Genomic DNA, 26,493 nt, shown 5'->3' on the forward strand with positions numbered 1-26,493 from the left:
GCCAGGGCCTTTCTACTATCTTCTCACATAAGAGAAATAGATCAGTCAGTGAACATTTCAGTCTTCTGTGATAAAATACTTTGAACAATAACGCGCCACGAAGTGCCTGTTCCGATTTAAGGTTATTTCACTCAGCAGTGCTGCACGAAAGAAAAAATAGGTAGAGCCGCAAATAACACTTCTTTAATAAAGGGTCTAACCAAAAGCCAAAATAAGCCAGTGTGGTTTCAACTACTGACTACATCAATTACAGGACTGGTATTGCAGGAGAGAGTTGACCAATGTAGCCGAATGATAAACAGATTTAAAGAAAGAAAGGTATCACAATACATTGTTAACCCTGGTTAATTATTATTTATGTGTTTATTTATTTTTTACTTTCCTCACTAAATTAAAAATTCTAATTCATGCACCAGTCTAGATGTCAAAATACTGATTGGTTAAAATCTCAATTTAAATGACACTGGGTCTGTTCGAAACGGTTTACTAATTACTACCTACTACCTACTCTACATTTAACGGTTGAGTAATCCATTTGAGTAATCCATGTTCGGAAGACCGTTCGCACTTAACCACCTCAGATGACGTAAATCACATGACGTGTCAATATTTACCGGCTTGTTGCCGTTCATAAAATATTATAAATAAATATATATACATCAAATTTAACTTAACATTACATCTTCAACCTATTATTTTCTGGTTATATTTTAATTAAACATTTTAATTAAACATTTTAAAAACATTTTAAAAACTATTATTTTTTCTATTGAAGTTTTTTCAGGAATACAATTTGGCAATATCTGACTAACTCTCTTCCATACGATACAACTCGGGGGTGGAGGATTTTCCTGTTGTGATTTCCAAATTCCGACCTCAAAGTGTTCCAGACACACCTGGGAAGTCGTATTTTTTTCCACCTACTACCTAGCTAGCCTAGGTCCATGCCTACTACCTCTTAAAATACGACTGTAACGCCGTTTAAAGTCTTAGTTCCTACTCGTATAGGCTACTCGGAGCATATCCATCTAAGGCATAGATAGTAGAGGTAGATCTACCCCGACTTTGGGGTCGGAAATCGGAGGTTGCAGCTGGGAAATCCTCCACTTCCGAGTTGTGTTATTGGTTATTATAGTGGAATGCAGCATACATCAGGTCGGCAATACGTCATCTGGATTGAACTCTCGTGACCACGCCCCCTTTGGGGGAAAACAATACGGCTTACTCCATAGAGATAGACAGCGCGATCATTCAAAATAAGCCGTTATAGCTAAAATCTGCAATGTCCTGAGCTGTTGTGTGGTTTACATGGTAAAAAACAAACATCATGGTTTTATTCCTTCGCCATGCCTCCCCAAAAATTCCCCTAAATAAGGTCTGTATGACAGTAGGAAGCTCCCGGTGACTTGACATTTTCTGCTACCCGTCAGATTTTGCTCCCTAGTTGTTCTGCGCATGCGCATTCCGAAAATAACAATCCTGCGTGAGCAGCCGTCAGATTCTGCTACCTTTTTTTGCTATCGAGTATTTTCTTCAAAACATGTTTTTAACTGCGTAATTATGCTACACATATGTTTAAATTGTGCCTTTTGACCTGTGAGCATGTAGACACTGGCTTTGCTGCTGAATATAGAAATAAAATGATAGGCTTTTCTATGTGTTAACTTTACCAGACTCGGAGTGGAGAAAGTTTTCGCCGGTGGTGGGAGGGGGGGTGGGGTGTACATAGGTAGTGGTGTAAAATAACGTGATTCTGTAGCGGGAGCATTATTTGATAGAGACAATTGATCTCACATTATACCCTACTAAATCTATAATAACGTTATAAAGTAGCATAAAAATATACAGCTTTCAGTGTAGGCTACATGGGGTGAGTAGTGGTGTTGTAAGTAACGTGATTCTGTAGTGGGAGCATTATTTGATAGTTAATGGGTCTACAGATCAAATACGCTACCAATTACGTGAGGTAGAATTTTCTGATAGGGTAGCATAATTTGATATAGGCTATTAAACACTAACAGCATCAAAATATGCTCCCCATATTCCTACAGTGTAGGCTACACTGTGTGTAGGCCTACATAGGGTGAGTAGTGGTGTAAAATAACGTGATTCTGTAGTGGATGCATCGTTTGATGAGGTAATTGTCTATACGCTACCATGACGTAGGGTAGCATGTTCTGATAGGTAGCAAAATCTGACGAGGGAGCAGAAAATGTCAGAACACCGGCTTCCCCCGTGCTCTGCATTTCAGTGGGAGTTTGCTATCGTAATGAGCCGTTAGAACAGTTGGTACAGTCTAGTCAAGGCATAGCGCTATACTATTAATATAGTAAGCATTATTACAGACAACAAAACTTAAAATAACAATTATTTCACGTGTAATCAGCTTACATAGAGACTCAGTGAGGTGAAGATATATATCAGGGCATGATATCTCTGGCCAATGGGTCGGATCATTGCGCCAGCTTGATGCTGAGAGACTAAAAAGACATGGTTTTAGATTGACCAAATTAATCATTTATAAGTGTCTTTAACGTTATCCAGCCAGCAGAGTTGTTGTAAAGGATTTTGGCATTGTGTCGGTCGGTAAAATTTTAACTTATTTACCTCTGATCGTTTTCTTTTTGTGCTGTTTTGGACCGCAATTTTGCATTATAGTCAATGGCACGTTCGGTTTGTTTTCCCCCCAAAGGGGGCGTGGCCTGATTGCCGACCTGATGTCTGAGAAGGCGGGGCGTCGGACAATTTTTGTCCAAAACAGAGTTAGCTTCACTGGCTTCACTGTAACCGAGGCTCATGTGAGGAAACATTGTCCGATTTCGTTGAGAAACTCTCTCGTCTGGTAACACCCGCACCACATGTAAGCGAACACTGTTTGCATTAATTCATTTAACTTGCTATGCTTATTTTTTTGTCTAATCATAGTAGACTAGACGAACTCTCAATCAAAACAACCGGTGTTTTGTCTGATGCTATATGCTACGTTTTCATTGTGACGTTGGCAGTGTGCTTAAGTTGTCTGTATTCATCATTAATTCGCTATGCCTGCTGTACAAGATCAGAGAGTGTCAGAAATAAACTGTAGTGGTGTTGCGAGGAATGAAGGCGGTGAATGATCAAATGTTGAACCATGCAGTCAGATAGGCTACACTTGTCAGTGTTTTAGCATGAAGAGCGCTGGTGTTTACTTTATTTCATTTTGAAACGTGTCTTCTTTATCACCTTCTTTGGCTTGATCCAGTGGGAGAGATGTTCTCCACAGCTTCCACAAACTTTGTGGAGGAGGTGGATCATGGAGGTTCGCTGATCCCGGTGTCCAGCCTGAATGACACTATTGCTCTTCTGACAGTGGTGGTGAAGCGCAAGCGTTTCTGGATCTGGCAGAGGCCCAAGTATCTTCCCACTGATTTTACCCTTAATGACATACTAACAGGAGACACACCTGTGAAGCCAGGTAAACATCAAAACCATTTTTACTATGCCTCTGATTTAGGTGCAGTAGGCCTACATTTAGCATAGTTAGTGAGTTGAACTGATTTATTATTTTAAGATCACAGAAAAAAACGAATGTTCCACTGTCAACAGGGGTCATAGAGACAGACTTCATCAAATACAATGGGACATACTGTGACAACATCCAGGGAACTCTGGGCACAAACTTTGTCCAGTCTAACGTGAGCCTGGGTGGCAAAGACTCTTCAAAACTCCAGTCGTCCTTTGGCAGTTTGAAGAAGGAGGAAGTGGATGTGCAGAAGCTGCTTCGAGACTCGAAAGACAGGTTGGTTCCCCGCTTGTTTCTAAGCCATGTTTCTACCGAAAGTTCCAGGAACTAAAGGTTCCAGGAACTCATCTTCCAGGAACATAAAGGTTCATGTGGCCTGTTGTTGTCTGTGTTTCCACCTGGGTCTGAAGTCCTGGGGAGGTTGTGCATATCAGGCCGCTGACATATGGAGAGGCAGTAAAAGTAGACCTATCTACACTGCACTTCATAAGCTACACTTAAAAGATGTTGAGTTTCAACAGAATCAGTGTATCAGAATCAACAGATCATTTCTCTCCATCTATTGTAGCAAAAAAAAAGATGAAAAATAAAAGGCGAAACTACTGAGCTGAATGAAGTGTTGCATTGCTGCAGTGCCGAGCACGCTGTGCTGCTGCTCTACAGACTGTACCAGCTGCTATAATCTTAACACGTTCGTAGAGGAAATAAATATGGTTCTGTCTGATAGGGCTTGTTTAATTGCAGCTAAAATCAAAGAAGAAACACTGTGATATCGCCGGACATTCAGTCTGTTAAAGGTCTGCAAACACGAGTGATCTTTGTCCAACCATAAAGTTGCACCCAAAACAGGAGGCTTGGTTAAATATTAACACTCTCAAGAAAACTGCTTGTTTTTGTTTTGGATGAATTTTAATTTAATTTTAAATCAGTTTGAGACAATATTAGCAGAATTCCAATACAAGTTCAAATGTATTGGTCCATGTGAATCCTAACACGTTCCTTCAATGTGTCAGGGTCCTGGACATGTCTCATGGTCTGGTGCGGCAGACAAAGGAGAAACACAAACAGGCATTTGGGATTGTGAAGGAGCGCATTGTGACAACTCAGCCTTGTTCTGTCATAGAGGACGTGCAGCAGGGAGGACAGTGTGGAGGAGGACTGAGCTTCTGCGGGAGCAAGAGCCCAAAGGTGAGGCATTGGCACTCAGTGAAAATCTTGTTAATTCTGATGAAATGGAAATTAATGTGGCGTAAGGCTTGGACTCGCAACAAAATAAATCCCTCTTTTACTGATACGTCATCAACATATGTTATTCCAGTAGTTTTTAGGGATGAAGTAATTCTCCTTTTTGTTTCGTCAATATGTATGGGTATTTTTTCTCATCAGTTACTGGCTTCCTACTTTTCACGGAAGGATTCTTGGTTCTGCATGCAGAAAAGAAGAAGTTGAAGAAGTAGAACTTGGGCCATTTATACTGCAAAATGATTAGATTTATCTTCCTCTTGCTATCAGAGAGAAAGATAAATCTAGAAAGAGGAGGAAAAATATTGGTCCTTCTCTCTTGTTCTTGTGCACTTTGGATTCACACACAACAGCACTATGGGTCCACTTATGTACGTTACATCACCAACAACTGTTCAGCAGCAGTTAATTATTATTTTTTTTTTTTGTGGAAATTTCCTTTGAACACAGACATTTCTGAGTTGGGGCTCACATGTCTGCGGCCTTGTCACAAATCTGCAGGTTTCGCTGAAGGAGAACGCCACCTTGAGTAAAGATAGTAACATAACCATGGAGATTCCCATCCAGACGACCATTGCCTATGCCCTCATTGAGCTAGAGATTCAGCATGATGGACGCTATGGTTAGAACTCATTCAATAAAGGACAGTCTTTTGCAGATTTGATGACGGCTCATTGAACCCTTGCTGCAGTTGCATTTTATATTAGGCTTTTCTAATGCAACATAATGTATTTTTCCACAGAGCTTTGTCTGATGTCTGACACCACAGGAGGTTTTGAAGTAGATGGCCCCACTAGGAGAGAACTGATGGGTGTCTCGGGAGCACCTGCCTACGCTTCTGAAAAAACCTGCCTTGGAGAAGGTCAGTCACTGGTTTCACTTATTTAGCTTTTCCCCTCTGAAGGATTGAAACGTGACTACTAGTGTCGCACAGACAGACCAAACTACAACTAGTAGTATGGTCTGGAAGTACGCTGTATCATTTTGGGGATTGGAGGGTGAAAACTGGTCTGGCCTGTTATAATTTCCTTAAAGCTCCCATATTGTGCAAATGCACTTTTCCAATGTTTTTGAACATAATTATGGGTCTACGGTGTGCCTACAGACTGCCAAAGTATAAAAAAAGAATGCTCTCTCCTTTTCTCACTCTCCCCTTTTCTGAAACCCTCCACCTCTCCACCCAATATACTCCAGTCAGAATTCTCCCCGTTTCTGACGTCAAAAACTGGAAAGCCAGAAGCTTCCACTGTGCAGTCCACCCCCCTATTTCTTATTGGTCCACGGCCTCGAGATCCTCTCGAAAAATATTCCATGTTGTTTGCTTGTTGCTAAGCGACAAGATGCCTGTAGTACGGCAAAACATGATGAATGTTGCATAATCCACTAATTTATCTTAACCACAGCAGCCTCGTTTTTAATAACACAACGGATAGGAAGGTACTTGTGCTTTTTTTCAAACAGTGAAACTGAAATAAATGTTTTTATTGGTATTTTTGCCTGACTGGTGTATAGCTATTAGCTTTGGGACAAGCATTCAGCTTTTGCTCATAAAAACATATTTCTATTCCCCACACCAGTCTGGAAATGCCTCGTTTTTAACAGGACAAAGGATTGGAAGGTATACTGAAGAAGTCTGACTGTGAAGATAATTTTTTCACTGATTTTAGTGGTATTGTTAGCAGCTAGCTCCCGAGCTAGCTTCGCAGTAGCCACCATCTTTTGCAGCATTTTTATTGTGAACATGCCGTTTCCATTAGCGTGTGGCTGTCAGTGCATCTGTATGAACATAGTCTTTCATGTAGACAAGGATAGGTCATGTCAAACTGTTCAAAGTGCGTTACTAGCACTAGACTTGGTTCTTCTCATGGGTAGGCTAAACCTAACTGTGCTAACAGGCTATACGTCATCATAGTTTACAAACAGACAGAGGGCGAGGCGTATCTGGCTTCGCTTCCGGACAGGGGTCGGGGGGAGCTCAAAGATTGTATATTTACGAGGGGAGCTGCAGCTCTTTTTAAAAAATAGGCCATTTTGAGATTAGCTGAACATCAGCATAGTACAATAAATTATCTGAAAGTTTTTTTCAGCAAACAATTGAAGAAAAACGTATTAGGGATCACTAAGACCATATAATATGGTGTATAATAGAACCGAAAAGTGTATAATATGGGAGCTTTAAACAAATCCCAATCATCTTGGGCGGCGCTAAGCCCAGGAAGCCGCAACGCGTCCTTTCAAAATAGTGCAATTTGATACCGACTTTGTGGACCTATTATAAAAGATGCCGACCAACACCGTTACTGACACGCGGCGTGTGTGCAGCAACATTATGAGCTGGATACTATCAAACCGTATCAAACACACACTCGCACTTTCTGTTGTCTCCGGTTCTGAGTGAAGCATAAACTAGGCTGCTCCCGGTTGCTCCCGGCTTCATTTTGTGGGAGCGCGATCCTAGTTGTCTATATCCGGCCAGCCAGACTACGTGACTACAGACTTTGCTCACGGCTGATGACGTGTCCAGCAATGCATGTTGTTTTGATAAATAACCAAGGACTTCTATAGATTACAAGCCTGGCGCTTCCTTATCAGAGCGATGTGAAAACTGTCTGTCAGGGGGGCGCCTTTAGCTCAGTTGCTAAGGCGTCCCCCTCCCGGGCCGGGCCCAGCAGCAGACCCGGGTTCGATTCCCACCCGCGGTCGTTCTCTGCATGTCACTCCCCTCTCTGCCCCATTTCACCTCTGTCTCTCTGCACTATCAATAAAGCATAAAAATGCCCAAAAAATATCTTTAAAAAAAAAAAACTGTCTGTCAACATGTGCTCTGACCATGAATCCATGTGGTTAGCCCATATTGTGCTGTCAGTGACTTTCTTTCTTTCTTTCCGTTTCCAGATCTGGAGCAACTCAGCCATCATTTCCAGTTGCTTTCGTCTCTCCCCACCCCCATAAGGTCCTCTCTGCTCCAGCGAATCCCACAAGTAATGGAGGACCGAGGGGCCGTCAACTTGCTTCAAAATGTGGTGAGCGCGATCGATAAGTCTAATGTGCACAAAAAAACGTTAGGAACAGCTGTTAACAAGAGTCTTCCTCCGTCTCAGTTGGACCGGATGTGTGAGGAGAAGAGACCTCCCCTGTGTGACCTTACAACCACAGAGTCTCAAAAACAGAACATCCAGGCAGTTCTGGACCTTGTGGAGCAATCTGGTCAGGTGGAGTTAGCTAAGGACGGCCAGTCCACATCAGTCCTCACAGCCCTTCACCTCATTGCCAGTGCTATGGATGGTGAGATGATGATGATGATGATGATGATGATGATGATGATGATGATGATGATGATGATGATGATGATGATGATAATGATGAGCTCCCAAGGTATGCCGTGAACCTAATTTTCCTGTCTTCATCCTGGGTCTTTGTTGTCCAGAGATGACCAGTGATTGCCTTGCTTTGTTGGCAATGTGCTGCAGCCGAACAGTGGTGCAGGCACTGGAACTACTGGTAAGTAAAGTCTTTTTTTTTTTACAAATAGGAACTCAACTCGACAACATGTTTTGTGACGCTTTTCTTTCAACTTATCACATTGATTTAGCTGCCTTTTCGTCTTCCTCTCACACCTGTTCCAGGTGCAGTGCATGTCTAAGAATAAGGAGCTGCCTCTGAACAGTGCGGGCCTAGCTGCACTTATAGAAGATGACTACGAAAAGACTCGATCCCTGTTTGCCTGCTTTAATGTGTCCTTGAGGAGAGATGGGGACACGTTGAGGACAGAGATAAACCAGCAGCCAGGAAACCTTCCTCTGGTCCTCTGTATTGTTGTCAGAGGTCTTGCATCATTGGCTTGCTGCAGTTGAACTAAAGGCGCCTATACATTCACCAGAACTTGAAATACTACTCTGAAATTAGCATCACGTAAATAGGTGTTATCACCGTTTTCTTTTTTTAACTATATTTAGTGCAGTAAATTCTCTAAAATACTTACATTTTACTTAGTAATTGTATAAAGGCACTGTGGCCACGACAATCAATCAACGCACAAGTCAATCAACAGACAATCAAATCAGTTCAGGCGTTGGATTTGGACCTTTTTGTGTTGGACGAAACAAGCATTTCAAAGACCTCATCTAAGGTCGTGTTGACACCCAATAGTCCGCTTCTTTGGTGCGCACCAGTTGAGAGCGGATACATTGTTTTGTTTGATAGATGTTTCGGTTCGTGTTCACAAAGGCAAAACTCAAACGGGCTATACATTGTAAACAAAATTCACGTGCACAAAAATGCTGTCAGACAGTTTTGCGACCAAAAATGCAACCGTCGCCTACATCACAGAGCATCGGCCACTTATTTTCATGCTTAAAGGTTCAGTAAGCGGAATGGTCAGTTTAGCTAACTTCCTGTCAGTTACTGCAGTTAGCAGTCCCCTCGCTCGTCCCTACGTCACCACATTAATGCACTGCGGTCTTCAAGCAGCGTGTTATCTAGCATCATCTCAGATCCATAAGTGTGATAAAAACCATCAAAACAGACAATGGGAAGGAATTTTACCTGCTGCGCCATAGGCGCATACACATTCACCCATCTGTCGCTCTGCACGTGCGTTCTCTCTTCTGATTGGATACCAGTTTCGGGATCCCCGAAAAGTTTATTTGCTGATTACATGCAGAGCGAGTGATTGAGAGATCAGCTTTATGAAACGCGCACACTATATAAGTGATCTCTGTACGAATAAAGAACGATTTAACACTTATATTAACATAAATAAATTGCTTACTTAAATCGCTCGAAACTAAATGTAGTGCTACTTTCCTCTCTCAGCCCATGTTACAATAACAGCAGACTGTAGTCGGCGGAGCATATGCGTTTATGCTCTTACAACGTGCACTGAATAACTTAACACGTGCATTTAATGAAAGACATTATGCAATAGGTGGCGACATGATGCTTTCATACTACGCTGCCTGTAATTAGTGCGGACAGGGTTCACACCAGAGATGATCCGCTCCAGAGTTCATTTGCAAACGTCCCGAGACCACCTCTTTCAAGCGGAGTAGAGTCCCCTTGTTGAGATCGCACCAGAGTCTTGGACTGCGTTCAAACCAACCCACATTAAACGCACCAAGGGCTTACACACTTCAGGGTTTGTTTCAACCATAGATAGTATATTCAACCGCACTAAACAAAGCTGGTGTGAACACGCCCTTTGTATGGTAAATGGTTAGGGGAAATTTTCACTGATTTCTGATTTGAATGGAAAACCAATAGAATGGTGGACTTTGAGATTATTCATTATTAAAAGTGATTCCACACCTAGCCAATAGAAACCTGGAATTTTCAGTGGCTTGTGTATAGTTAAAAAAAAGAACTAATATCTAAAACAAAGATATAGGCTACTGTTATAGGGTAATAACTAAACCCCCAATTAATTTGCAAAATCTTTGATTTAGAACCTTGACTAGAATTTACATTTTTAATGACGGCTTCAGCATCAATGTAATCAAATGATTGAGGGAAAATGTTAGGAAAAGGGGTCCAAGACAGGCCCCTTGTTTTTACCGTCTTCATTTTGCATAATGGAAACACATTTGTGCTTTGTGCCTAAAAGAACAATCACCTTTTTTCATGTAATTGTACTTTATATACAGTAGGGGTGGGAAAACAAATCGATTTTCCGATTAATATCGATTCTCTCTCGAACCATTCTGAATCGATTCAGAAAAGTTAATAATCGATTTTTTTTTTTTTTTAATAATTTTTTTTAAAAATGTTTTTAATTTTCTTTTTGTAAATACTAATACTTCCTGCGCCATTGCGCATGCACACCACACATGTGCGAGTTGTTTCCAAAGTGGCTTCAAAAGGGCTGAGAGCAGCAAACCCATGACCTGCACCGGCTTTATCTCTGTTTACGTTTTTGTATGAGAGCTGAATTCACTGTTCATAAAAAGTCATATTTGTGACAAGAAAAGCTTGTCTCTTAATACAATATTAGAGAAGGCAATTCATCTGTTGATTGTCTTTAATGATCATCACAAAAGTAGGAAGTGATTAGCAAACTCTGAGTAGCAAACTCAGATGTGCATATAAATATATTTTTGAAATTCACACATGGGTATGTACATAAAAAAATGTTTGCATTGAGATGCATTGAAAATCGATTTTGAATCGAATCGTTGACCTCTGAATCGGAATCGAATCGAATCGTGAGGTGCCAAGAGATTCCCACCCCAATATACAGTCATATTTGTATGTAATTGTCAAAATGTTCAAAGTCTTTAAAATAAAGTCTTTTTTGCTGCCATATCAAGGAATACATTTTCATTTGCCTATTGCTTCTCAAACTGCACCCCTATTGAAGAGCTACGTCTCCTTTCTCTTTCATCTTAACTGCTGCAAAGACATGTCAATGCAAAGCATTATTGCTTTTGTCAGGAAGCCACTAGTGCTGCTCCTCCATGGCTAATGGAGCGAAATGGGCATTTTTACCTGGCATGTGTATGACATGTATTCTATTTAGTTATACTTCACATCACCTGTAGACTTACGTCAATTGGATCTTTTTTTCTTTTTTGGGTGAACGAGCGAGCGGTAGTGTGTCAGTCAAATGAGTCCGACTGTGTGCAAACGAGAGGAGCAGGAGTTAAGGTGGATTCATATCTCCGGATTTGGACGAAAGGGTCCCTATCCATATTTACCGTAGGGTGTGAATGGGCCTTTAGCTGATGTAGGCAACTGTAAAGTGAGTGTCATGTCAAAGTAATGCAAGTAGTGTTCAACTTCTTCCAGTGGGAATTAATGGGTATTTTGCAAAGAAGCTATATGCTTTTTAAGTAGATTCCCCAACACTGCACTACAAAAAAATAAACATCACCTGTGATTGTTGTAAAAGAAAGAAAGAAAAGTACCGTATTGCGTAATTCTACAAGAGGAACACAGCAAACCTATGCGAATCATTAGAAAACCAGTTATTTATTTGACATCTGAAAATACATCTTTGCTGAAATGTTGTAAAATATACCCTGTTATAGGTCGATATGAACTTTATTTCAAAGAGTTTGGTTTTATTATAAGTTATAAATCACATCAAAAAGGGATGGTTCACTGAGATGCAGTACCCTATTTAAGAGTCCTGTGGAAAGTTTTACTTTCTTTCAAACAAACACAAACACAGCACCATACAGCTGGGTTGGACAGTCAAGAGACACTAACATGATCCAAATGCCTGACAAACAATCAACAGAATTAATGTAATCTGTTGTGATTGAGTGAAAGAGAAACAATAGGTAAACACTGCAGTATGAATAACTTCTTCTGACCACATCTAACTGACTGACATGACATTTGTCATTTATGAGTTTGGGCTGCAGAAGTGACATGTCATAAACACCACCCAGGAGGAGGAAAATAAAGTCTCATGACACTATTCTACATGAATGAGTGTGAATGTTTATACATTGGTGACAAAGAGAGATGAATTACTGTAGGCATATGCACTGTAAACCGTGACACTGAGGTATCGTTATGTTCAATGAGCAAGCCCTTCTCATTCTTAAAGAATAAATACACTTACATATCTTATAGACGGGTGTAAAATTAAAAACAGGGCATGAAAAATATCTCATTTGCTTTTAAAACATACAGAAACAAGGGTTGAGTATTCTCTTCCATCCACATGAATATAACGTATTCTTTAAAAAATATTTTGCCAATAAATAAGTACACTTCCTGTGTGGTGCGAGTGGCATAGTGTGCTAGAAAGGGATCTGGCAGTTCAGATCGAGGTGACAAGGTGACTCAATGCAGGTTTTTCATACAGCATTGTGCAAGACCCAAAATCCAACACAGTGCGGATGTCGAACATTTTTATCTGTGTTTTAAGTACAGTGTCCTCCTTCCTTCAGATGTCCCCTTTCATTCCCAGTCCTGTAAGCTTGGACAGCCATTTCTGTCCAGTAGTTGGTCAAACATCAGTAGACCCAGCTGACAGGAACCCACTGCGGCTCTATGAATAATCGCTCTACCACCTCCTGCAGCTTGTCAAAGGCCTTGTCCAGATTGTCGTTGACAATAGTCAGGTCAAAGTAGTGGCTGTATGCCCGGCGAATCCTGGCACTCTCGTCCACAGTCTTCTTCAAATCGTTTTCCTATTACAGAAAGGGATGCAGCCTGTTAGGATGACTAGTGTAGTGTCTGTTTAGGATGTTTCCGTGCCGCCAGTTGAATTTTGGTGCGGATCTATTGTGCTGTTACTGTTACGGTGCATTCTTGTCCATTTTGGAGGCTCCAAGGAGCTGTTAAAGCAAAAGCACAGCTAGATGTGCACCAAAGTCCGGCTGGCATGACCCGGTTTCCACAGTTTTCTACAGAACCGCTGATCCAAACCACTTCACACTCGGCACTGCACTCCCTAAGGTCCTCAGCAATACACTCATTAAGTGTGAAGTAGATCAGATGAAAAGTTGTCGAGAGAATCACAGGACAGAGACACAAACACACACACAGGTCTTTTAAAGTTGAAAAACAACCATTTGTCAGCTGTCATGACGACTGGAAAATCAATTAAGTATGTATGGAACCTTACATCTTCTAAAAACTTACTGTGAGTAGTTTGGTAGTAAGTCCAGCATCTATCACAGCTTTGTGCATAGCTCTTAGAGTGTCCAGTTCTGGAGCAGCAATAAACACCACAAATGGCATAAACTCAGCAGTCTTCAACACTTTCAGGGCCTGGGCAGAAAATGCAATGTCAAAAACCAAAGCTTCAGGAAAAAAATATCTACACGTTGGGAGTGTGAGCCTTTGACACACCTGAGGATTGACGTCCAGGATGCAAGTACGGCCTGCTTGCACCACTTCGTGGATAGAGTCGATCTTGGTGCCATAAAGGTTGCCGTCGTACTCGCCATGCTCCAGGTAGCGGCTCTCCTTGATGTCTTTCTCCATGGCTTCCCGCATCACAAAGCAGTAGTTCTGGCCGTCCCTCTCCTCTTCCCTCGGATGGCGTGACGTGACTGGAGGTGAATTAAAAGGACAGGTTTTTATGTACCCTTGCAGTAAATCTACTATTTGCATTGAACGCAACTGCCTCAGCTGTCTTTCTCTCGAATACTTACAGGGTACGGTGGTTGCGTATCGCAGAGGGTTCATGACAATGAGTCTGTTTTTCAGGCTCCGCCTACCAACTCCCTGGGCTCCAATCACTATCAGCGTTTTCCTCTGAAATGGCGGCATCTTGGCCACTTCCTCATAGATCTGCAGCTCATAACGGTCAAATTCTGTTCAAGGCAATACATAGATAAATGAGTACCACATTGTCTATGAACTTACAATTTAACACTTTTCATTTTATCTCTTGTACGTAGGAAAGGTAGAACCGGTTGAGTTACACACCTGCATTCTTCGAAGTGAGGTACATCATTTTCTTCTTCTTTTTCTTTGCAGTAAGAGTTCCACAGAGCATCCCTGAGAATTTTTTTAAAAAGGGTGACAATTGGTGCTGCCGAAGCCAGTGGTTTTCTGACAATATTGTTATAACGGTATGAAAGAGTTCACTTGTGTGAACAGGATTCGTACCGACCTGTACCAGAAGTGTCCCAGTCTCTCCTCACAAAGGCTTTCCTCTTCTCCTCTAAGAACTGACTGGGGATAAGACCTGTTGCTCCACCGTCAACTTTGCATGCCTATGTGTAAAACAGAGTGCAGAGGCCCTGAGAGAAGATTTCACATAGACTAAGAATAATATGCCAATGAACTATCTTCTTCCCCATATAGCCTACGTATTCAACAGTCAATTTTCCCACCCCAATTCTAATTAGCTGTGCACCTCTGGTCGATCTGTGTGTTACCACTGCTGTGCAAAATGTGCCTACTCACCTGCCACCAGTTGGGGTCCTCCTTGTTGACTACATGAAGGATGTCTCCCTTGGAAAAGGCCAGGCCGGCCTCTTTACAGGGAATCAAGTTGTCCGTAGCCGGATTGTAGTTGAAGTGTGGCTTCAGATAGACCTGAAAGGTAAGGTGTGACCAATATATCAGACATTTAGAAACATACACAACCGGACGGAGCAAAACCATCATTCATAATTTTAAAATATATTGTCAGATTTGGATAGATAATTGTGATGAAAAAAAACTAAGCACTTACACTCTTCATATTAATTTTGGCAGTTGTTCTGTTATGTTTGATTATTTAGTAAAGGGCTCTTTCAGTATCAGGCTTGAATTGAAGATTTTTTCTGTCTGTGCTCTATAAAAACCAAAAGTACATGCAGGCTTTCTGTAATTTCAAAGTAAAAAATAAAACCACAATCCCTATGGTCACTGGACAATATGAAGGGCTGGATATAAACAAGAGGATCTGTAACCTTGGAATTGGCAATTGTGTTGGAGACTAATATCAGAACCTGCCAGAGTATTATGTGAATTGCCCATCTATTTTTAAATTACTTATGAGGTCAGATATATGAGGTAAAACGTTGTTGGTTAAATAGTTGCTTTCTTGAAATCTGTCCTCACACTGTTTAAGTAATATCTGTTGTATTTTGACCATGACGTACGCCATTGTTTTGTTTTGTGATTATATTGTGTTTATGCTCCATACCATGATATGATGGTCACAAGCCGTAAATAAATAGATTAAATGAATAGCAGGAGCAGGATCAAGAATGAGGTGGATGAACATTGACCAAAACTTCAAAAAATAGACCAGTGTGTGAGCAGCTGAGAAAGTTTTTTTTAACCAAACCAGTAGATTCATTACATTTCGTCTTTTTTTTAAAGATTTATTTTTGGCATTTTTATGCTTTATTGATAGTGTAGAGACAGAGTTGAAATGGGGCAGAGAGGGGAGTGACATGCAGAGAACGACCGCGGGCTGGAATCGAACCCGGGTCCGCTGCTGGACGAGGCCCATGGGGGGGACGCCCTACCAACTGAGCTAAGGGCGCCCCCTACATTTCTAAAATAAACCCTGACACAAGCACCTAACCAAACAGGAGAATTAAATAATTAATTTCCTCCTGACATAACACCACATACTTATACTCCGTGTCAGCTGCTGTGTGTGTGTGTGTGTGTGTGTGTGTGTGTGTGTGTGTGTGTGTGTGTGTGTGTGTGTGTGTGTGTGTGTGTGTGTGTGTGTGTGTGTGTGTGTGTGTGTTGTGTCTGTAAAGGGGGGGGAATAGAGTCCAGTGAATAGAGTCGTCCATGTCCCAGATAGTGTGTAGACTGTTATTAATAGACCCTCCTTGGGGCTCAATTTTCAGAAGCCTGGTATTCTGAGATCACCCGGGTCAGGCAGCTAACCCAGCCAATCCCTGACAGGTACAGTACGACTGCAAACAGCCTTTTGCACACCTGGACCTACACTTCAACACATCCTGTATTCCTTTGCGCTTAATGCATGGCACACAAATAAACGCAGCCTTATTTCTCCTCACCCGTGGAGGTTGCGGTGTGTCTCTGTAGCTGGGCAGGACCTTGAGCGTGACGCTTCCACTGCAGTCCCTCAACAGCTCCTGCAGTTCACTGGGGTCGCTACCGACCTCACTGCCGTTCACCTCGCGGATTATGTCCCCTGTGTGCAGCATGCCCTGCCTGTCAATCGAGCTGCCGTGCAGGATCCGTGCAATCACCATTTCTCCTCGCTCCACGCGGAACGTTACCCCCTGAAAGAGAGTGAGAGTAATTTGGTATCGTAAATCCACACTTCATAAATCATACGGGAGGTCTACTTCAGTGGTTGGCCTCGGTAACTTGGAGAGAAGCCACTTCCATTTAGCAGCCTACTAGGAGCATCACGTGGTATTACTGTAAATGTCTGGCCAACTGACCAGTGGTTCCCCGGCTTTCTTCTGGATGCCGATCATCCTGACAGCATCGGCTGGCATAAGTGTACTCGTCCACGAGGCATCGCTGTTCACCGCGGCGTGGGGCATTTCATAGCACTTTGCAGCCACTTTGTCATGAGCCTCTATCAAAGACTGAGGCAGGGAAAAAGCAGACGAGAGAGAAGTCGAGACAGAAATGAGACACAATCTGGTTCACTATCTCTGTAAAATACATAGCCAAGCCCTTTTTCTGACTAGAAAAGACAACAATCACTGCTACAATGTGGTTCAAAAAACTAAACAAGTAACAATGTGACATATCAGAGAGTAAGAATGAAGACAAATCCATTTACTGTACAAATTATTTCATAAAAAAAAAGCATTTTATGAATGTATTGACAGATGACTTATTGATATAGATAAATAGTTATAGAGAGGATAAGTAAGTCATGTTCTTACCCTAGCAGCCACAACATACAGTTAGAAATTGGTCAGACTACAAACTGCATCGGCAAATGTGAGGATTTACTGAAACAGTAAGTGACACAGTGTTGTCCCCCCCCCGACTTTACCCACATAACTCAGCCTGCTATTGGCCCAAGAAGATACACCCCCACCCTTCTCATACCACAGCTTGTAACTGGTGGAGAAAATATAAAGGACAAGGAGACATAGCAGCATGGCCACCGTACACATCAGAGAATAACAGACAACACTTGGTGTAAACAGCTCTGAAATCCGTTCCCACCACAACCAGAACTCGAGCTGGACCATTCACACCAAAAATCTCCGGTCTCTTTTTAGCCCTGTGTAACCCAGCAACGATTGTACACATGAGGAATAAGGTCCTGCATACCTTAAAGTGAGGCTCCTGAAGGATGTTGGCGAGCTCAGTGGTGGCAGCATCCTTTACTGGTGTGTTGTTGAGAGAATCCAGGATTTCATTTACCAGCTGAACGTTATCATCACGCACAGCTTTTAACTTAACTTCCTCAAGACGGTCATGGGCCTACACGCATGCAAACACACACACGCGTAAACGCACAAACACACACAGGTAAACGCGAGCACACACACACACGTTGTTTGTAGAGAGCTTTGTTCACCACACAGTTAGACTAAGTCTTTGTCGCTCAAGCCGAGATGTAGTATAAAAAAAAAATCATAAAATCCAAAATGTAATAACTGGTCTATAATGTGAGAAAATGCTGAGCCCAAAATGTAACAACTTTTTGCCAATAATCTAGCAACTTATGACATTTTAGGACACTATTTACATAAAAGAGTGAGCCACATATTTTTGTATTATAGTATCAAAGCTTGTGTATGAACACTTTGAGCCTTGAATTACATTAGAACTATTGAAAGAACAATTGTATTGATACTACACTCTACATTGACGCAATTAGCCCTTTAATTCATATGATTGACTCACTCTATAATATAATACAATTATTACACTATTAGGAGAAAAATATTTAGCTCGCTCCATAATGACCCAAAGATAGGTATTTAAGTAATGGGCTCAGCATTTGGTTACATCATAGACCAGTTATTACATTTAAAAAAAGGATGAACATTTCAGGCTCATACAAGCCCACAAAACAATAAGCACTTGCCAATAACCATACTGCCTCAAATATGTTGTTTAGCCTCAAGAAGTAAACTGCCAGGAAGAGTGAGTCAGCACCTTGTATGGTGACATGTAACACAGATTACACCTTCAATTCCTCTGGCTCAGTTACATTTGCCACTCTTCTCAAGTGTAGCTACGGCTTGACGAGCAGTTAATGAGATAACACCTCTGTGTGTGTGAGAACTGTGCGCACACTTACTACATAGCGCTGGAGTAGCTGTGTGTGTGTGTGTGTGTGTGTCTTACCTTTGCAAGGGAGCGGACGATGGGGCTTTCCATGATGCCTCTGAGAAAGATGAGGTCAATGTCTTTGGCTCCTGTGCCTGATGGCAGGTCTTTCAGGTTGTCCAGTACCTGCTGCATGGCTGTGGGGGGGAAAATAGACTTCAAGGACTGGGCTACTTTACTTTGAGTGTTTAGAATTTCAGCTATGGGAATGCAGGCAGAAATGTTCTTGAGAAACAAAACTCATTGTCAGTAATAAATGAAAATTAATTAGAATTCTGAGCAACTGAATACAACAAAACAATAAAAGCATACAAGGCAAGAAGAAGAAGTGTACAGTCACTCAATGGGCCATTTGACAGAGAACATCCCTTATTCCCATCACAACAGCAACAAGCAGATAGAGTAACAAAGGAATTGTTCTACTAACAGATCTGCCTTGTAAAGGCTGAGAGCACACAGCAAGAAACTGGAGCCATAAATGACGACACATACAGCACAGCCAGCCACTTTATTGATCAGCCAACTTGAAACAAGAGTGGTAATAATATAATAGCTTGCTGTACTTCCCAGTAAGTATCTTTCCCGTTAAAACAGGAATATTATTTAATTTTTTCAAAATGTAAAAAGATGGATTCAAATAAATAATTAAAGTCACCATGAAAGCCAAGAGAGAGGCAGCAGTCAACACCCACACAACTACTGTATCTCTGGGCAGTGGGCCGAGTACTTACTAATGAAAAATGTTTGCACAAAACTTTGCAACAAAGTAGTGCAAAAAATCAGTTAGGATTTTATTTTTCTTTGAAAGCTTACCTGTGCCAGACTTTGCATTGGCCACAGTCATGTTTATTATTCCTTGGTTTCGGGACGGTGTACTCTCTTATCACGGTCAAAACCGGCACAACTGCCCACTAACAGTAACCAGAGTAACAGTCAGTATACTGTAGTGGCTATGTTCGCCATACTGTACAAGCTATGTCATGAAATGATTCATCATCCACTAGCATGCGTTGCTGCTGTTGAACAAATGCAGATAAAGTAGGGAAGCATGAGGCACAGAATAGTACAGAAAACATTTGTTAACACAGAGGGAAGGACAAAGAGGGCCATTGTGGGACAAAGGATGACTCTCCCATCCTTCTGGCTAAAGGTTGTACCAGCCACACACAAGGAGGCCCCTGGACAAACATCATCTCCAAACAGAGTGAGGCAAAAACAGCCTGCAATGCCTTGGTGGGGTAGGTGGACAAACAGAAGTATGGGCATTCTGAGCATAGGCAGCCCAGTTCATCTGTAACTGTGAATTGTATAACGTCATAAAAGGCAACAATGCACATAATGTCAACTAAGACAGCGAAAAGGCAGGTCAATCATCAGCCAGAGCCAAAAAGATACAAGAAAGACACAAACTCACCTACAGACTGTTCAAATCATCAGTGCAGCACTTTGCGGCGAAGCCACATTTTCTAAAAAGCACTCATCTGGTACCACAGGACTAAAGAAAAAATTAAAAGACAAAAATAGTAATTGCATTCTTTTTACTTGATGAAATTATGACAGACTGGCTAAAAGCCCGAGTTCATGCAGGTAAGTGAGCCTATCCCAACCTGCATTCAACTCCCAGACTTCGCTCTGTTCATTCATTAGCAATAAAAAAGCAATTCAGCCATTATGATTCTGCAAAAAAAATAAAAAATTATTACCACGCAGATGAAGCTCAGCTCAGAGATTGTAGATTTTAAAAGATCAAAAGTTGTAACCAAACAAAGTCCTTCATGTGAAGTTTCTTTGGCCATATTCAGGCCTAGTGAATAAACATGAAGCTTGTTTCAGTTGCTGTCAGAGAGCCAGACCGATCCATTTGGTGGGTTGATATATGGAGCGTTGTTTCTTAGTGAATATCTATTAGTATTTGTATACATATAGGGCTTTGAGCAACAACCAATATCAGTAGCCTACAGAAATGTAATTTAGAAACAGTGTCATCACCCTTATATACACACAAAGCAAAATTCTCAAATCTAATGAAGGTTTATGAAGATGGTTAAATATAAGTTTGTTAAATGTATTTATCACAAATATCGAATATGAAATACAAGTATCGGCCTTAAAAATCCAGCATCAATCGGGCTATCATTAGTAGGACGGACCACTTTCTAATGTGCCACTGGTTGGGAAACTTATTTGCATATGGGTAAACGCAAAGAAGGCCCATAGGCCTACTGCCATTATATAACTTCGTGGTACCGGGCTTCGAAGTTTCAAGATGCATTAGTATTGCATCAATATTTCTTCAAAGATAGCCTAATTCATTAGAGTAATGTGTATCAGTCGCCCATTTTGAGCGTATTTAAGAAAGGCTTGATGAATGGGGCTCAGTTGAAGCAAAAGGCACACAAGCACAAGACCACACGAAAGCCCTTGATTGCAGGAACAGCCAGGTAGAAAGTGCACGTGCTATGATGCGTTAACACAAAGTGGGCCGATATTATTTTAAATATGCAACAACATGCGGCCACGTTCTCATTAGTGTTCATAATAGCGGTGTGCTAGTCCCGTCAACGTTGGTGCTAGCTAATTAGCAATGCTAACACATGTAAAGTAACTTCTAAGAATGTCAAACACCGCTACTACAAACTAACAAAGAAGCCAACAAAATGACCCGGCGAATCTCACTTGATAACTATCCTATGCGAAGTAGCAGCGAGGTAGTCTTTAGCCAGTAGCTAGCAGTGATATCATGTGGTTCAGGCTAGCTAGTGGAAAAGCGAACCGAGAAGCTGGGGGGGGGGGGTCCCATGATGAGAGCCTTACTTAAGTGTCTGGTAACATGAATGAATGGACAATACTTTACCTAATTCAATCAGTCGCCTCCAATCACGATTTAATTCTTCCCCTCATTTCAGCGCTTCCTTATTCACAGATCACTTGCGCAACAGTAACTTGTTAGTGTATTTTCCAGTGTCTGCCTCCGTCCCTGCCCTATAGGCTCATCGTTCAGAGAGACCGCGCAATGCTAATGACACCCAATGCCGCTCATGTTATCGTAGCCATTGAAATCTTGCAACGCCAACGTTACTCTGAAATAAATATCGATCCAGAAAAGTTGTGTGTGTGTGTGTGTGTGTGTGTGTGTGTGTGTGTGCGCGCGCGCGCGCGCGGCTTCATCCGTGGTTTCGTCAAACACTGTTTACACATCAAATTCAATGACCCCTAAACAGAAATGTGTAATACCCTATGGCTGCTTTTGAGTTCACTCTGTACACACACAAACACGATTGTGAGTTGATGTTGCCATATGACCTTGTTCAGTTTGTCCAGCTACCAGGACTTTAAACCATAGTAGCATAGACTAGTTCTGAAGCTGAACAATCTGCCATCAGAATAGATAGGCTAGTTATATTGGATTGTTTCATTGTGGACTATCACTGTCCTAGTTTACCATTAATAACACATTTCGTCTCTTACCCCATGATGAAGATACACCTATTGTAGAATGGCACCTATGGCCTGCTATAACCCACACACCCATCATCTGCCTAAGGAACCAGCTTTACCAATACATTTATAGAGCGTGTGCAGCTTGGACAGGAGTTTCAACAGAGTTAACCAAAGTATCCATGTTGCATTACTCAGTAGCTCATACACAGCAGCAACCATGCATTGATCATGCTATTTGACCCACTTGGGGAAATCCCAAAATGCTTAGGTGCTTGTCAACCAGTAGAGTGCACTGTTACTCCATCAGTGTTTAACATAGGTACCTACTGCATATACTTAACAGGTTAAGTAATAATAGCTATAAGATGATGGGCACACATACCACAAGTGTTTGCATTAAATCACAATGTTTATTCCATGCAGCACAAGTTAAAATCATGTCAGCAACAGACATGGCAGCAGCTTTGTGGTAGTCAGCCTTGATACGACGGATACAGCAGCATCACCACAGGGGCAGCCCATCATACCTGCAGCGTGAGGAAATCACACGTTAAGTAAAATGTGTGTTTTTGACCAAAACTATTTAAAATGTTTTTTTCCCCTATTCATATATAACATGTAAGTGTATTAGAAACATATCTCAATACTATTTCATTCAATGCAATAGACCCTCAATTAGAACCCTAAACATTTCTACGTTTCAGAAACACAATGTTAACAGCGCCACAAGAAGGTATTTATTGCATTGCTTTTTTTATTAACACAAGACTAACATTAGTGTGCAAGTTTGAATTGTTCTGATATTTCATTTGACATACTGTAACTTGCTATACCTTACATTACATAGCATACAATTGACAAAGCACACATTTCAGAAGTAACAAACAAATTATGAAATAGATAGGCCTATAAATAACCTGGCACTGTTATTTTTGAAATGTTTTTACCTGACATAGTTTGATCCTGGAATACTTTCTGCACTCTCCCTCATCAACACTTCTGAAAATAAGGTATCTGGAGTATCTCTTTTCCCATACCTAAGCATAAAAGAAAGAGACAAGCAACATCTCAATAATGTGCATATACTTTCAATCATTTTCAGAAAAGTATTGTAAAGAAAATTCAGGAACTAACCTCTGCCTTGTAATGAGATTGATGTAGTGTCTGAGTGCTGAATAATATTTGGCGAGCTCCTCAGGTGGTGCGCCATCCCGGGGATTTGCAGGTTTTACTGGATATGCATTCATACCAGAGTCAATACAAGCCAGCAGACAGATAGCAAGGATACCCAGCGACATCCCAACACTGGAGCGAATCCTGGATCAAAGGGCAAATGATAAGTCAAATTTCAAACTATCCAACAATGTCACAGTGTCAAAAATCAGAATATCATCCATATTGGATTGATATTCCACCATAAAGACTGCCAGATCAAACATACCATTCTGAGTTTTAGTCTGTCAATTAAAGAAGGAAAAAAACAAGTTTTGCTTACGTTATAATGTAATACTGGAAAATACTTGTGCAGTTGGTCTTCTTCCCAGCCAAGGCAACTCTGTCAGATTCACAACGTTGTCCGTGTTTTATACAGTGAGTCAGATGGGGAGAGGGAGGCGGGTCATTTCATTTACTTTTAGGGTGCTCCTGAGAAATATCTAGTGCCTCATTAGTTTAGTAATCCCTGAAAGTCTAGGCGGTGAAACAAATGGATATACTGAATTACATTATGGCAAAGAGAGCAAAACATGACAGAACAACAAGGTGTCACGACATGCGAGTCATTCAGATGTTAATAATTGACTTGATGTTGTACATGCTGTGTATTTTATATACAAATTAACTGCATTAGGAATGTACTGCAGATGGTCAACATGTGTGTTTTGAGGATTTCATTATTTCTGAATTACATTACCACAAATGTGTGTTTTACAACATGATCAACTTGTTTGCAGCAAATAAAGAGTTTGATTACACATACAGAAAGGCACACAACATTTACTCATGTACATTCATCATGTCATTATTTCGTCCGCCGTCATTAGGTACAGTAAAGGAAGGTCAGGGTAGAAAAGTGTTCAAATTAATTGCATCAGATATCCCTTTAGTTAAAAAAGAAATGTAATTAATAATACATTTTATTTGTAATGCACTTTTCATTGCTTAAGAATAATCTGAAAGTGCTAAAGAGTAAAGAAAAGGAGACATCATAAGACAACTAAGAGAAGAAGAAAAAAAGGCAAATTTAAAATCTGGATAAACCACTTACACAAACGGAGACCAAACATTTTTTCGTTTTCAAAGTCCACTTAAGAGTCACAACCAGCAGGAGACGTCTCAATAAAACCGATGATGTGTATCTTCAAATGGCTGATACTGGTATGTCGTTTTCACGTTAGCTGTAATGTGTGAGGATTCCCCAGGTGTTTGGAAAGATAATGTTTCCATTTAACAGATACAGTCAAGTGCGAAAGTTTGTGAACCCCTTGAACATTTTGGAATTTTATTTATTGTAACCATCATTAATTCATTTTTATCAATACCAGTATTTTTTATATGAAATAACAGATGTTTGTTTATCAATTCAACATTTTTCTTTTCCAGAAATCAATTGTTAAAACAGATAAAACAAATTATTTGACGAATGTTGTATGTGCAAAAGTTTGTGAACCCTGAGCTGCATTGCTTAAATGGAGCAGGTAAACACAATCAGATGGGCCAAATTGAGTCATGAAATGGACCAATGTAGTGAGAGATCTTTAGGGAAGAAATTGGGCGGCACTAGATACAACAGAGATAAAACCAGGTCAGTTTAGGCTCACCAAAGTGAACCCATACAGGTCAGACATGCTAAAAGGGGAAACAATCTCAGAGGATCTCAGGAATAGAGTTGTGATGCTGCACATTTGTCTGGGGACAGCTATAAATTATTTAAAAAAAAGTTTGAGCTCCATCGGTCCACCGTGAGGCAAATCATCTACAAATGAAGAGCTTTAAGAGTGACTGAACATCTGCCTAGAAGTGGACTTCCTTCAAAAATATCCACAAGCGCCACAAGATAAGTGATTTTTCAGTTAAAAGCCAACCCAAACATTACATCTGGTGATTTGCAGACCTCTCTTGCAGCATCTGGGACAGATGTGCATGGTTCCACAATAAGAAGAAAACTCAGTCAACATGGCTTTCATGGGATGGTTGCTGAAGAAGCCTCTGCTCTCAAAAAAGAACAAAACTGCTTGTCACAACTTTGCCAGAGAGCACCTGGAGATACCTGAAGTCTTATTCTGTGGACAGATTAGTCAAAAATTGAACTGTTTGGTCATAACCAAAACCGCCATGTTTGGGCAAAAACGCAATTCTGCCTACCACCTAGAGAACCTTCTCCCAAGTGAATAATGGTGGTTTCAAATTGTCTGCAAATCTCCAGGTGTAATGTTTGGGTTGGCTTTTACCTGAAAAATCACTTTTCTTGTGGCGCTTGAGGATATTTTTGAAGGAAGTCCACTTCTAGGCAGATGTCACTCTTAAAGCTCTCCATTTGTAGATGATTTGCCTCACGGTGGACCGATTGAGCTCAAATTTTTTTTAATGAATTTATAACTGTCCCCAGACAAATGTGTAACATCAAAACTCTATTCCTGAGATCCTCTGAGATTTGTTTCCCTTTTAGCATGTCTGACCTGTATGGGTTCACTTTGGTGAGCCTAAACTGACCTGGTTTTATCTCTGTTTTATCTAGTGCCACCCAATTTCTTTCCTAAAGATCTCTCATTACATTGGTCTATTTCATCAACCAATTTGGCCAACCTGATTGTGTTTACCTTGCTCGATTTAAGCAATGCAGCTCAGGGTTCACAAACTTTTGCACATACAACATTCGTCAAATAATTTGTTTTATCTGTTTTAACAATTGATTTCTGGAAAATAAAAATGTTGAATTGATAAACAAACATCTGTTATTTCATATAAAAAATACTGGTATTGATAAAAATGAATTAATAATGGTTAAAATAAATAAAATTCCAAAAGGCTCAAGGGGTTCACAAACTTTCGCACTTGACTGTATATGCAGAGGGGGTCTGCATCAAGAAACAAAAAAAACATTTATTTAAGTATGCATAAATAATCTGAAATATATGATCTGTTTCATAAAGAGCAGTTATAGTCCTTGTTAATACTGTACATTAGTATAGAAGTGGCTTTTTACTGCAGAGTCTTGGGATATTAATGATATACAATTGATCCAGTTGAATGTACTTACTGTATAACCCTCATGTTTAGCCACTGACATGACTGACTGATTTAAATACAGTTGTCTAAAGAAAATTACTAAACAATTTTGGACAAACCAGCAAGCATAGCTCCAAATTACACCAAATCATACATGAAAGGGCAGTAAAACTCTCAAACACATACATTTTCAATCCCGGTTGATAGAGGACACAAAAAGCCTCATTTTGGTAAGATGACTTTAATGGCAACTATTTTCTTTGAAGAGCACTCTGCGGAAATTTGACAGTAGATTGGTGCTGTTGTTTCCTCTGACAGTCATAGAACTCTATTCCGGAGAGACTGCTTTGCAGGAAACATAGCTACGCACAAACTAAACATTTTCAGCTACG

General features: G+C 40.8%; 3 protein-coding genes across 5 annotated transcripts; 1 reads left to right on the forward strand and 2 right to left on the reverse strand.

Annotated features, from left to right (window-relative positions):
• The first annotated feature begins 2,775 nt into the window (after nucleotides 1-2,775).
• On the forward strand, nucleotides 2,776-10,916 carry gsdmeb (gasdermin Eb). The gene is made up of 10 exons (XM_080039243.1): nucleotides 2,776-2,860; nucleotides 3,242-3,454; nucleotides 3,586-3,778; nucleotides 4,516-4,690; nucleotides 5,246-5,366; nucleotides 5,487-5,606; nucleotides 7,640-7,767; nucleotides 7,846-8,029; nucleotides 8,172-8,245; nucleotides 8,371-10,916. Exons 2-10 carry the CDS (start codon nucleotides 3,250-3,252, stop codon nucleotides 8,596-8,598), a joined length of 1,428 nt encoding a protein of 475 aa, XP_079895369.1. The 5' UTR covers nucleotides 2,776-2,860; nucleotides 3,242-3,249; the 3' UTR covers nucleotides 8,599-10,916.
• Nucleotides 10,917-11,716: 800 nt separating this feature from the next.
• On the reverse strand, nucleotides 11,717-21,469 carry pals2a (protein associated with LIN7 2, MAGUK p55 family member a). Of its 3 annotated transcripts, XM_080039131.1 has the most exons (14): nucleotides 21,288-21,469; nucleotides 19,848-19,928; nucleotides 19,247-19,344; nucleotides 18,452-18,570; nucleotides 17,426-17,578; nucleotides 16,573-16,722; nucleotides 16,180-16,407; nucleotides 14,615-14,746; nucleotides 14,319-14,421; nucleotides 14,132-14,203; nucleotides 13,855-14,016; nucleotides 13,550-13,752; nucleotides 13,340-13,468; nucleotides 11,717-12,885 (listed from the first exon to the last, which is right to left on the reverse strand). In XM_080039131.1, exons 3-14 carry the CDS (start codon nucleotides 19,275-19,277, stop codon nucleotides 12,709-12,711), a joined length of 1,659 nt encoding a protein of 552 aa, XP_079895257.1. In that variant the 5' UTR covers nucleotides 19,278-19,344; nucleotides 19,848-19,928; nucleotides 21,288-21,469; the 3' UTR covers nucleotides 11,717-12,708. The 3 variants fall into 3 exon arrangements, with proteins under 3 accessions (XP_079895257.1, XP_079895259.1, XP_079895258.1); XM_080039132.1 differs by lacking the exon at nucleotides 19,247-19,344 and having other exon boundaries at nucleotides 11,718-12,885; nucleotides 21,288-21,467; XM_080039133.1 differs by lacking the exons at nucleotides 19,247-19,344; nucleotides 19,848-19,928 and having other exon boundaries at nucleotides 21,288-21,468.
• A 907-nt stretch (nucleotides 21,470-22,376) lies between these two features.
• Nucleotides 22,377-23,172, reverse strand: LOC307259589 (peptide YY-like; the record flags this gene model as incomplete). Its single annotated transcript, XM_080039531.1, has 3 exons — nucleotides 22,377-22,401; nucleotides 22,822-22,911; nucleotides 23,009-23,172. 3 exons carry the CDS (start codon nucleotides 23,170-23,172, stop codon nucleotides 22,377-22,379), a joined length of 279 nt encoding a protein of 92 aa, XP_079895657.1.
• Nucleotides 23,173-26,493: the final 3,321 nt, after the last annotated feature.

Source organism: Ammodytes marinus (assembly GCF_949987685.1).
Source record: "Ammodytes marinus genome assembly, chromosome: 13".
NCBI classification, from domain to species: domain Eukaryota; kingdom Metazoa; phylum Chordata; class Actinopteri; order Uranoscopiformes; family Ammodytidae; genus Ammodytes; species Ammodytes marinus.